Source organism: Aquarana catesbeiana, linkage group LG11 (assembly GCF_042186555.1).
Source record: "Aquarana catesbeiana isolate 2022-GZ linkage group LG11, ASM4218655v1, whole genome shotgun sequence".
NCBI classification, from domain to species: Eukaryota; Metazoa; Chordata; class Amphibia; order Anura; family Ranidae; genus Aquarana; species Aquarana catesbeiana.
In genome coordinates this window covers 116,133,234-116,146,581 of record NC_133334.1, presented here as the reverse complement: position 1 = coordinate 116,146,581, position 13,348 = coordinate 116,133,234, and the positions used below count along the sequence as shown (strand labels likewise).

The window sequence follows — 13,348 nt, the reverse complement described above, 5'->3', positions numbered from 1 at the left end:
TTAGGCAGGATCAGGTGACATCTTAGATGTTAATGAATGTCTCAACCGGTAACCTCTGCTGATAAAACTGAGGGTAAAAGTCTATATCCAACTCAACAAACAGATAATGTTCCTGAATAAGAGTGACACTATACTTTTTTTTTAAATTTGATAATCTTTATTCATGGTTAAACACAATACATCACATCACTCAGTATACTAATTTCCAAACAGTAGTAAAACATCCTAATACCCGATGTGGTGTATAAGTCCAAACTATAAAAAGTACATTTCTGCTTTTCTCCCCTGACCCCCCCCCCCCCCCCCCCCCCCCATTGCACCATTATATATACCTTGTACCAAGCTCTCTCCTTAAATATAACAATAGGAAAAAGAAAAAAAAAAAAAAGGAAAAAATGTATGCGTACATACTACTACACCTATCTTAGGATCAACATTTTCCCTATCTTCTTCTTGCTCTGTTCACTCCGTAGGGTGGGCCACCTTCTCCAGCCAGGGATTCCAGATTTTTTAAAATTCCTTTAAGTTTCCTGCCCTTACAAACACTGTCCTTTCTTTCCCTATTGTTTCCGACACTTCTCTACGCCAATCAGCTACAGAAGGGGGTTTCTCAGCTTGCCATCTCTTGGTTATTCCCTTTCTTGCCTGGTAGAGGCATCTCCGCACTGCTTTTGTTTTATCCCTCCCATTACCCAGATCCCCCCCCAACCCTAGAATACATAACTTTGGATCTAGTTTAAGACTCAAATTTAAAATCCTATTTATATCCTCAATCACTTCCGTCCAATAGCGGGATAATTTAGGACATTTCCATACCATATGTAACAAATCTCCATTAATTTGGCATCTAGGACACTTGGGATCTACTCTTCTCCCCCACTTAAACAGCTTTTGGGGGGTGTAATATGCCCTATTTAATAACATTAAGTGCGAAAATTTCTGAGCAGGGAGACCGAGACCTGGTGGCCCCCCTTCAATACCTCCCTCCACTGGGCGTCCGACATTATCCCCAGGTCTCTTTCCCACTTCCCTCTACACCTAAGTTTATCTGGCCCTTCCCTGCTATTTTTAAAGATATGTTGGTAGAGTTCAGCTATTATTCCTCTTGATCCCTCAAAACTCTCTATCATCTGAGGGATGGGTGATTGGCTCCAGCTCGGGCCTTGTTCCCCAAACTATTTGGATGTATCTAAAATATGACTGTTTCGAGACACCAAATTCCTCTTTTAGGGAGGCAAAGGATTTCAACATATTACCATTATATAATTGCTTTAATTTAGTTATCCCCCTTACCTCCCATGTTTTGATTTTTCCTATCATTGTCAATTCTTGAAGATATTTATTATCCCAAAGAGGCATACCTCCTGCTACCCCCTCCATACCTTTCAGAATTTTAATACTATTCCAAAGTTTTAACATTAGTTTAACTGTGGGAGTCCTATATACAAACGAGTTTGCCTCCAACACCTCCAGAGCCCGTCTATGGGGAGCACCTGTAGTCATTATACCTAGGTTGTTATTACCCATAGGGCCACTACCTGTTCTCAGATGTTGCAATTGGGCTGCCAGAAAGTAGCAACATGGATGCGGGACCGCCATGCCCCCCTCACCCATCGCAAACTGTAGGGTCTGTAGACCTATCCTAGGATGCCCCCCCTCCACACAAGCCCTCTAAACAACATATCTATTTTTTTGAACCATTTACCATATACCCAAACTGGTGAATTGTGTAAGATATACAATAATTGGGGCATCCACAGCATTTTGACCAAATTGCAGCTTTCAGCTACCGACAATGGGAGTCCTTTCAATATATCAACCTTTTTTTAAAATTTCTCCAACAATGGGGCCATGTTATTATTTAAGAATTCGTCCAAATCCCTTGCTACCTGGATTCCTAGATATTTGGTTTTCTCCACTATTTTTAATGGGGTTTCTTCCAGAAAAGTACCTTGTTTGATGGGGTCTATTGGTAGCAGGACAGATTTCTCCCAATTTATGGTGAGGCCGGAGACCTCCCCAAAATCTGAAAAGACTCCCATCACCTGTCTTAATGACCCCTCCGTATTCCCCAGGAAAATAAGGACATCATCCGCGTATAACGCGATCTTCTCCTCCCTAGTCCTTCTCCGAAACCCCTCCACCATCCTATTTTGTCTTACCGCAGCGGCCACTGGTTCCATAGCCAAGGCAAAGATCAGGGGTGATAAAGGACACCCCTGTCTTGTGCCTCTCTTCAACTGAAACTTACTAGAGTACATTGTTAGTTCTGACCCTTGCTATGGGATTACTGTATAGGATTTTCACCCATCTCCTAAATGAGGGGCCAAAGCCATATACCTTCAAAACCTCCTTATATTCTCGCTTGTTGACCTTTGGGGAATAAAACCTATTTGATCCGGATGGACTAGACTATGGATTATTTTTTGAAGCCTAGTGGCCAGAATTTTTGCCAGGATTTTTGCATCTGAACATAATAAAGAGATAGGTCTATACGATCCAGGTTCCAAGGGATTTTTCCCTTCTTTAGGTATCATTATAATTGTGGCTTCCGTCATTGATTCGGGTAGCCTCCCTTCCTGATATGCCCACTCAAACACCCTGAGAAGTTCAGGTAACAATATCTCCCCATATTTTTTATAAATCTCTGCCGGAAGACCATCAGGACCCGGAGATTTCTGATTGGCCAGTTGTTTTTCGGCGGTTTTAACCTCTTCTAATGTAATTGGCGCCTCCAGGACCTCGATATCCAGCTCTGTAAGGGAGGGCAACTCCATTTTCCTAAAGAATCTTTCCATTACCTCTCCTACCACTGGCCCCTGGGATTTATATAATTCTTCATAATATTTTTTGAATGTTTCATTGATTTTATCTGGTTGGGATGTAATCTCACCTTCCCTGGTACTGATGGCTGGAATTTTTGGGGGGGAGCGTCTACTTTAGCAATATGGGCTAATATCTTCCCTACTCTCTCCCCTTCTCCAAATATTATTTGTTTTTGAAATACCCTTTTACTTTCAGATTTCCTAAACATTACCTCTTTATATATTGACTGCTTATTTTCCCACCTTTGATAGCTTTCCGGGGATAGATTTTCCACCAGCTCCCTTTCTGCTACTCGGACCTCCTCCCTAGCATTCTCTTCCTCAATCTTTGATGCTCTTTTTGCTCTTGAAATCTGCTGGATCAATATTCCCCTCAGATACGCTTTCAGAGCATCCCACATCATCCCTCTTGCTACTGAGTCCTCATTTAGGTCTATAAATTCCCTCAACTTAGTTATGATCTCCTTCGGGTCCTCAAGAATCTCGAGCCATACTGGGTTCAGTTTCCAAATACCCCGTTGTTTACTTATCCCGATATCCATCATAACTGTCACCAGTGAATGGTCCGAGATTCCTCTAGGATGATAGGTTATACCTCTGACTAATAAAGCGGCCATATCATTACCTATAATAAGATCTATTCTTGAAAGTGAGGAGTAGGTACTAGAGTAGCATGAAAACTGTTGTACCCCGGGGTTTCTCACTCTCCACAGGTCCATCAACACAGCCTCTTCAAGAAACTGGCCCATTCGACTCCCACACGGACTCTGTCCCGCTTTTCCTGAGGGACATCTATCTATTTCTTTGTTTATTACAACATTAAAATCCCCTACTGCAATAACGGGGATCCTCGGTTTGTCAACCACAAACTCCAACAAACCATACAAAACTTCTAATTTAAAGGGTGGAGGGTTATAGATGTTTGCTAATATACATTCCTGATTCCCTATCATACAGTGCAAAAAAACGTATCGGCCCCCTTCATCTATCTTGCTTTGTCTGCAGGAAAACACAACCTCCCTCCTAATCAGCACCACCACACCCCTCGAATAAGAGGTGTGCACCGCATGGTACTGACCCTGAAATTTTTTATTCCTTATAGATGTTTTTGAGAGTGACACTATACTGGTAAGCACATGGATATGCTAGCTCCCCTGCATATCATATGACAGTTTGTCAAAAGCAACATAGCTTGATAATCAGTTCATTCATCTATGTCTGACATCATTTTCAAAAGTAGCAATAATAGTTTATATTTGAACGTTTACCAGCATATAAACTCAAATATATATACACTGAGCAAAATTATAAACGCAACACTTTTGTGTTTGCCCCTATTTATCATGAGCTGAACTTAAGGATCTACGACTTTTTCTATGTACACAAAAGGCCTATTTCTCTCAAATATTGTTCACAAATCTGTCTAAATCTGTGTTAGTGAGCAATTCTCCTTTGCCGAGAAAATCCATCAACCTCACAGGTGTGGTATATCAAGATACTGATAAGACAGCATCATTATTGCACAGGTGTGCCTTAGGCTGGTCACAATAAGGCTCGGTTCACACAGGGGCGACTTGTCAGGCGACCTAGTCGCCTGACAAGTCGCCTCCCGTTCTGTGCTACGGAACCGTTCTAATAGGAGCGACGCAAGTCGCTCCGACTTAGAAAAAGGTTCCTGTACTACTTTGGGGGCGACTTGAGGCGACTTGCATAGACTTCTATGCAGAAGTCGTTTTGCAAGTTGCCTCGGAAGTCGTTTGCAGGTCGCCTCGCTGAGGTGACCTGCAAGTCGTGCCGCCCCTGTGTGAACCGGCACTAAAAGGTCACTCTAAAATGTGCAGTTTAACTGTAATGGGCGGGTCAGGGGGTCCGAAAACAACCAGTCAGTATCTGGTGTGACCACCATTTGAATCATGCAGTGCAGCACATCTCCTCCGCATAGAGTTGATCAGGTTGTTGATTGTCGCCTGTGGAATGTTGGTCCATTCCTCTTCAATGGGCGTGTGAAGTTGCTGGATATTGGCAGGAACTGGAACACGCTGTCGTATACGCCGATCCAGAGCATCCCAAACATGATCGATGGGTGACATGTCCGGTGGGTATGCTGGCCAAGCAAGGGGCATCGGGAGGGGGTGGCTAGGGGTGGCTGAACCCCCGAATGTGATACCCAAAAAGCCCCGAGTCTCAGGCATGCAGCTCTCCATTGTTAGCCCCGAGCGGCTAGCGCCGGGACTGATCTGATCCCGAGCACCGCCGAGCTTGGTCGAGTGCCATAGCAGGTCCCGCCTTTTGGAGCCTGCAACGCTTATGATGGATGTCCCACTGGTCCAATGGCGGGACCGCGGGACATGTAACGTCCATCATAGGAGCTACAAGCTCCAGAAGGTGGGAATTACAATGCGGCTGACGCGCCACATCCCCGCTTGGTGCTCGGGCGGGCTGCTCTCCTCTCCTCCTCGGCTCCTTCTCTGACTGACTGACTGCCTGGCTGCTGTGACACCGCACACCATGGCTGAGGTAGTTCAGACAGTATATGTAAATGTCAGTGTATGTGGGTCAGGCAGGTCAGTGTAGGTTGGTTACTACCATCAGTGTAGGTAGGTCAGTGTAGGTAGGTCACTCTATGTAGGTCAGTGTAGGTAGGTCACTGTATGTAGGTCACTGTAGGTAGGTCACTGTAGGTAGGTCACTACCGCCAGTGTAGGTAGGTCAGTGTATGTAGGTCACTACCGTCAGTGTAGGTAGGTCAGTGTATGTAAATGTCAGTATATGTAGGTCAGGCAGGTCAGTGTAGGTAGGTCACTACCGTCAGTGTATGTAGGTCAGTAAAGGTAGGTCAGTGTAGGTAGGTCACTGTATGTAGGTCACTGTAGGTAAGTCACTGTATGTAGGTCACTGTAGGTAGGTCACTACCGTCAGTGTAGGTAGGCCAGTGTATGCAGGTCACTACCGTCACTGTAGGTAGGTCAGTGTAGGTAGGTCAGTGTAGGTAGGTCAGTGCAGGGCTGTCTTTAAAGCAGGGCAAAAGGGGCAGCTGCCATGGGCCATGTCATTGTTGTGGGGCCCAAAGCAGCTGCCTCATACTTGCCAACTTTCCCAGTTTAAATTCCCTTGTCCCTTGAGGTTTTAGTCTCATGCTGTGTCCTAATATCTCAGTGTGAAGTTCTGTTAATAATGCTGCCCAGCTCTGTCTTATTGTTGTGTACAGATGACTCACCTGCAGACCCTGTGTTTACATGTAAATACCGGCATTGATATGTAAATAGCAGCAGCATTCATATGTAAATAGTGGCAGACCGGCAGCATTCTATGTAAACAGAGGTGGTATTTATATGTATATCATGCCCCCTGAGGTCATATCCACCATCACCTATACTGAATTCTATCGACTGGGGAGATAAAGGGGCATGCTTGAAAGTCCTACCTACAACTGTGGTCATTAAGCCTACCATCAGCCTGTTCTGCAAAGGTAAGCAAATTAGTCGGGGGAGGGTAGTGTGTGGTGTGCAGAGGTAGGCAGAGAAGGAATTATAGTTTGGGGTGAAGGGGTGTGCAAGGTCCAGTCCACGGTGTGCAGCAGTGAGGAGATGATGTGCTGTAACCTCTAGCAACGAATCAGTAAGCAGTAATGATGTGCAGTAACCAATCAGTGAGCAGTATTGATGTACAGTAATCTCTAGCAACCAATCAACAAGCAGAAATCATGTGCTGTAACCTCTAACAACTAATCAGTGAGCTGAAATGTGTGCTGTAACCTCTAGCAACCAGTCAGTGAGCGGTAATGATACACTGTAACCTCTGGCAACCAAACGCAATCACTGTCTGATCTGATTCAGTAAACTGATTTTGAGTCTAACTGCTATTTATTGTATGTCTCAGAGCAGGTGGAGAGCAAAACTGCATGGGGGGGGGCCCAAGAAATTTTTTGCCCAGGGTCCAATCAATATTAAAGATGGCCCCGGGTTAGTGTATGTAAATGTCAGTGTATGTAGGTCAGGCAGGTCAGTGTAGGTAGGTCAGTGTAGGTAGGTCACTACCGTCAGTGTATGTAGGTCAGTAAAGGTAGGTCAGTGTAGGTAGGTCACTACCGTCAGTGTAGGTAGGTCACTACCGTCAGTGTAGGTAGGTCACTACCGTCAGTGAAGGTAGGTCAGTGTAGGTAGGTCAGTGTATGTAGGTCATTACCGTCAGTGTATGTAGGTCAGGTAGGTCAGTGTATGTAGGTCAGGTAGATCACGGCCCAGTCAAAAAAAAAAGCCTGCGTCACGTGTACCCCCCCCCAGTTTCTGGCCTTGGACTTCAGGCTGAAGCCCCTGGTCTTTTTGCCACCTAGCAACGCCCCTGGTTTTCAGATTCCAGGTACAGATCCTTGCAACATGGGGCCATGCATTATCATGCTGCAACATGAGGTGATGATTGTGGATGAATGGCACAACAATGGGCCTCAGGATCTCGTCACGGTATCTCTGTGCATTCTAAATGCCATCAATAAAATGCACTTGTGTTCATTGTCCATAGCATATGCTTAACTCCACCGCCACCATGGGCCACTCGATCCACAATGTTGACATCAGCAAACCGCTCACCCACACGACACCATACACGATGTCTGCCATCTGCCCTGTACGGTGAAAACTGGGATTCATCCATGAAGAGAACACCTCACCAAAGTGTCAGACGCCATCGAATGTGAGCATTTGCCCACTCAAGCCAGTTACGATGACGAACTGCAGTCAGGTGGAGACCCCAATGAGGACGACGAGCATGCAGATGAGCTTCCCTGAGATGGTTTCTGACAGTTTGTGCAGAAATTCTTTGGTTATGTAAACCAATTGTTTCAGCAGCTGTCCGGGTGGCTGGTATCAGATGGTCCTGGACTGGTGTGGTTATACGTGGTCTGCGGTTGTGAGGCCATTTGGATGTACTGCCAAATTCTCTGAAACGCCTTTGGAGACGGCTTATGGTAGAGAAGTGAACATTCAATTCAAGGGCAACAGCTCTGGTGGACAATCCTGCAGTCAGCATGTCAATTCCATGCTCCCTCAAAACTTGTGACATCTGTGGCATTGTGCTGTGTGATAAAACTGCACATTTTAGAGTGGCCTTATATTGTGGCCAGCCTAAGGCACACCCGTGCAATAATCATGCTGTCTAATCAGCATCTTGATATACCACACCTGTGAGGTGGATGGATTATCTTGGCAAAGGAGAAGTGCTCACTAATACAGATTTAGACAGATTTGTGAACAATATTTGAGAGAAATAGGCCTTTTGTGTACATAGAAAAAGTTGTAGATCTTTGAGCTCAGCTCATAATAAATAGGGGCAAGCACAAAAGTGTTGCGTTTATAATTTTGCTCAGTATATATATATTGTTTTAATTACTAAAATAAACAAATAAAAATTTAAGAGAATGTGAATCCTTGACACAAATTTTGCTGAACTATCTGGACTAAAGATAAAGCCTGGCAATGGCTTCTCACTTTTTGACTGCTTCCACCTACCTGAAAATCCAGGTGGCTCTAAGTGTGTAGAGCAGATAGGGCATATTCCACCCCATTCAGCTGTGAGTGCTATTGAGGTCTATTCAGAAAATAAGCTACTCACAGCAAAGCAGCAAGTCAGCTTGATGAAAATATGGAGCAGTAGCTGAGAGCTACACCTTCTACTGTTATTGTTCTACTGATATATATGGACCATTCATATTTCCCTGTCTAAAAACATGAAACTTAGAATTGCTGTTGTCATCCCTGACCATATTAGATACATGTGTGAGAGAATATAGGGGAGAGACCAATATTGGCTGGACAGTACAGTGTTTATTCTATTTTGTGGCTGCATTTAAATGGTATTTTACAAAAAGCAGGCAGCGGTGTGGAGCTTTGAGCATCACATGGGGGTTCTCTCTGACTAAGGGCCCTTTCACACGGACATGTCTGTGTACGGGCTCCGCTTTGCTCAGCGGGGGATCGCTCCGTCGATCCCCGCTGAGCAGGCAGATGACCGGTCTGTCTCTCACTGTGCAGGGACTGACCTGTCAGAGCATCGCTCTCCTCTATGAGGGATCGGATGAAGACGGACCGTAGAGTCCGTTTTCATCCGATCTGCAGACGGATGGAAAAGTAGGGTTCTCCTCCGTCATCAGAAACAGAGCATAGCGGAGACCGATGTCATCGGATGTCAGCGGATGTTCATCCGCTATCCCATAGGGATACATGTATGTCCTTTTTTTATCCGAAAATGGATGGATGAAAAACGGACATACGGTCCGCCCGTGTGAAAGAGGCCTAACGCTGCAGTGAGGGCACACAGGGTTGATTTACTAAAACTGGGGAATGCAAAATCTGCTGCAGCTGTGCATTGTAGCCAATCAGCTTCTAAGTTTAGCTTGTTCAATTTCACTTTGCACTACTGTTTTTTAACTGTGCCCCTATGTGTTCGTTTTATTGTCTATAGCCTACTTTAGACAGTTTGATATCTTTTTTTTTTTTTTTTAAATAAAGGGAAAAGTAGCTGTACTGCTCATCGGCATCTTGTTATCATTTTCAAATAATTATTGATCACCACTCAATAAAGTTGCAGTGTCACTTACTGTTTCTCTTTCAATTTTTTTTGCTAGAGCTTCCCTGGATTCCTCTTGCTCCTGGGAGATGTTACTTCTTCGATCAAATTCTGCCAACATAAGTATAATAAAAACATAATTCATGCTACCATCTGGAAAAACAAAAAGCTGCAGATACTGTATTTGGCATATGAATCCATTCTTAAGTGATTCATTGCATGTTTTTGCATGTCACCAGCCTTACTAAATTACCCATAAACTGTGTGAGCAACAGAAAAAAAAGGTATTGCACTTTTTACTACAATAAAACAATCAAGCTTGTTCAATATGGCAAAGAGAAAAAAAATCTGAATATACCTTTCAGTGATCTGATTTCTGTACAGCGAAACCAGATTTGTTTCTCTAAATGTGCCCTTCAGTTGTTTTAGGTCAGTGGTCTCCAAACTGCGGCCCACGGGCCAGATGTGGCCTTTTGCTTGCCTTTACCTGGCCCTTGAGACACTATTCCTCTCACTGATACGAGACACTAGTCTGCCAATTGACATCAACAATGGGGCTCCATTTCTCCCAATGACACCAACAATTCCTCCCAATGATACCAACGATGGGGTACTATTCTTCCCCCTAATACCAAATATGGTGATGTTTACTCCCACTGATGCCAGGAAAATGTCCATTCCCGCTGGACACAGTCAGGCCCCCCTAAAGTCTGAAGGACAATAAACTGGCCCTTTGTTTAAAATGTTTGGAGACCCCTGTTTTAGATAATTACTCAGCAGGGCCAGTCATAAACATTACAATCTACAATGTATTTGTATAATCTCTGTACAAACTATTTTAAATTTACCAACAACTAGGCTTTATTAGGGCCCACCTGGACCTGAATGCATCCAGTGTGCATCCAAATAGGTAGGCCTTTGTGCTGCATTATTGTTGGAAATGCTAATTAGATTGGTTAATTAGATTGTATAATCAGACTACAACATACTTGGAGCCGAAATCCTGGCAAATCATTTCACAGATGTATTGGAACTGATTTACTTGCAAGTGTTTCTTTATTTTGACCATTCAGTCCTAGGATTTATACAGCCCTGATACACAGCCAGACCAGTGACCTGACATTTCCCTGCTGCTTTTCAATACATTAAAAAAAATACATAAGTATATTAAAGTGTTGTGTTTTTTTTTAAATATATATACATGGAGTTCAGCTTTATGAGTTTGAAGATGTAAATCATATCTTACCAATCTCATTGGCTGCAGCTGGTGACATCACACGATTTTTGTTATCTCTGTAGGCTGGTTTGGGGGCAGTGGAGGGTGGAAGGATTGAGTCTCTTTGCTTGATTCGCTCTTGGTTAACCCTACAATTAGGGAATAACACATTCATTGCAGTCATAAAGAGGTATTATTGTTTCACAGAACTATATGAAAAAAAAAAAAATAACAAAGGGCCATTTATCCTCTGGTCACCAAGGACGACTTACAAAATTCAGAGCTTTCCAGGATGAAGAAGGTGTTCCCAGTATGCACCATATGTTTATTGCTATAAAGACAGTTCCTGTCTTTTATAGCACACTATGCAGCAGATGTGCATTACAGTTTAATGTCCAGGGGGATGTCCATTGCTGCACCCCCCAGCTTGGAGCCCTCTTGGAGCCTTTAGTTACCTATAGACATGAGATAATTTCCTGATCTTGGAGACTGTATGTTGGAGTACCCTGACCACACAACACAATCATTGTTAGGGGGGATTAGCAATTCAATACGTGGCAAAACCTGTAGCAGTTTCTGTTGCTTTACTATAAGTAACCATGCCCAAATAACCCATGTGGTCACTCAGGACTGAGCATGGCATTGTGGGACATGGGGTAAAGTGCATATTCCTACTAAGAACCAGAAGATGGGCAGTGGAGGGTGCTGACAGTCTGGTCAGAGGACAGTAAGAGTTTACATGCATTAATGACTAGCCCTTTAAGTCTATGTGCAGAATTACTGGTTACTAGGAAAGGCTTAATCAGCTAGTTCCTGTGCTGACAATTCCTTTATGAGACTAATATACTGTACATACATAGTATTTCTGTAATAACGTGGGAGTTGGGTAGGGCTAGAATAAATTTTAGGGCTTGGTTTATAGGTAGAGCTGACAGGTTAATACCTGTGAAACAGATGCAAAGTAAGTGGATTGTTCTAACTCTTCCTCACTCTTTCCAAGTTCAAGTTTGGCATGATGTTCTGAAAACCATAGATCACTACAGGCATTCCCACTGAAGACTATGAAGTCAAAAACGTCCAACTCTGCCTTAAATGTGTCTCATGTAGCTTTTGGAGTGTCAGGTGCTGAGCTACCGGCGTCTGAGAGCTCATATGTGAACAGCCACCTTTGAAATGCATGGGATTTTGAATGTTGAGAGTTTTGAAGCCATACGCTACAAAATACTCAATATACGAGCAAAAAAGTACAGGGCAACTTCGTAGTTCATAGGGTGGAGGTCACAATAGGGTGCTCTGGCTATGGTGTCCTCCAGATGACACTCAGGCAGTAGAATTTCAATAGGAAAAGCCGGCAACTCCAAATCCATATGAAAACATATTTATTGGCACATGTTAAAAAGAGTACAGAGGGCTTTGAAATGCATGAGATTTTAAATGTTGAGAGTTTTGACTCTGTGAGCTACAAAATACTCAGGTGTAAATGGAGCCTAACAATTCAGATGTTCTAAAATTGACTAGTCATTGAATGGGGTCCTGTATCATTAATGCCTAATACAAGGAGCTGCATTAAACAAAATGGTCATGTTATCTCACTGTGGATATAATCCTGAAGAGCATACGTTGTATACATCCCTCCCATGACAGGATCTGAGCAATTTTTTTATTTCTATTTTATTCATTTTTTTTAGTTCTATTCTTTTCTATTCTATTCAAATTTCTGAAAATGGTAATAATCTATTTTATTTTATTCTTTTTTTATTCTATTCTATTCCTTTCTATTCTATTTAATTCCATTCTATTCTGTTCTTTTATTTTCTATCCTATTTTGTTCTGTTTTACTCTATTATATTATATTCTTTTGTTTTCTGTTATATTATTTTCTATTCTATTCTAATTTTTCTATTCTATTCCTTTATTTTCTATTCTATTTTATGCTCTTTGGAAATTGGAAAACTATTCGAAAGCAAAAACCTTTCGAATTCCAAAACTATTTGAATACAAAAAAATGTCGAATTCGAAAATTATTCAAACTTGATTCGAAAACTTTTCAAATCATACCAAATTCGAATTCGAAAAATTTGAATCGATTCGAAAATGAATAAACGAAACAAATTCCGAAATCAAATTAAACGAATGAAACAAATTTAACTAAACAAATTTATGTAAATAACGAATCGGAACTAAACTAATTTTTTCATTCTGCACATGTCTGGAAAATGTTTTCTCCAAATATATTTTCCAAGTTTGACTTACTGCTGTCCTTCCAAGTAGATGTAATAAATATAAACCTTGTACTATGTGACATACTGTTCCTGAGTTTTATAACACTCTTATCAACTAAAGTCTATTTTTTTTTAACCTATGGTACACCCAAGAAGGGTGTAACACCAAAGCAGCGCTAATGCTGGCATAGACTCAGTGTAAGGTATACCCACTCAAGGGTCAGTCTAATAGTTATTCATACAGAAATTGAGAATACAATGCACTTATATGTAATCTTTCATAATAGTGTGGCTCTTCCAGTGTTCTCCTTCTGGTCTTCTGCTGTCTATGCTAAATAAATAAATCATTTAGATACTGTCCCTAATTTGACATTTGTTCTGGGTTCCCAGGGTGTAACTCTAGTCACCCTGGGGTTCAATGCCTGTACTCCTCTCCCAGTGTGTAGCATCTACAAGCAAGGTAAAATAGGACCTCTATGATCTATATTCAGATACAGTGCTGTTTGTACCATGTGTAGCTGTCA

The 13,348-nt window shown here is 42.5% G+C and overlaps 1 protein-coding gene across 3 annotated transcripts in view; it reads right to left on the bottom strand.

Moving 5' to 3' along the window:
• Positions 1–13,348, bottom strand: part of EPS8L2 (EPS8 signaling adaptor L2) — a 273,304-nt gene that overhangs the window by 54,733 nt on the left and 205,223 nt on the right. For all 3 annotated transcript variants that reach the window (XM_073604930.1, XM_073604932.1, XM_073604931.1), the window contains 2 exons: positions 10,633–10,751; positions 9,418–9,497 (listed from right to left, as the gene is read on the bottom strand). In XM_073604930.1, coding sequence (XP_073461031.1) covers positions 9,418–9,497; positions 10,633–10,751 — 199 coding nt within the window. The remainder of the gene's footprint in view (positions 1–9,417; positions 9,498–10,632; positions 10,752–13,348) is intronic.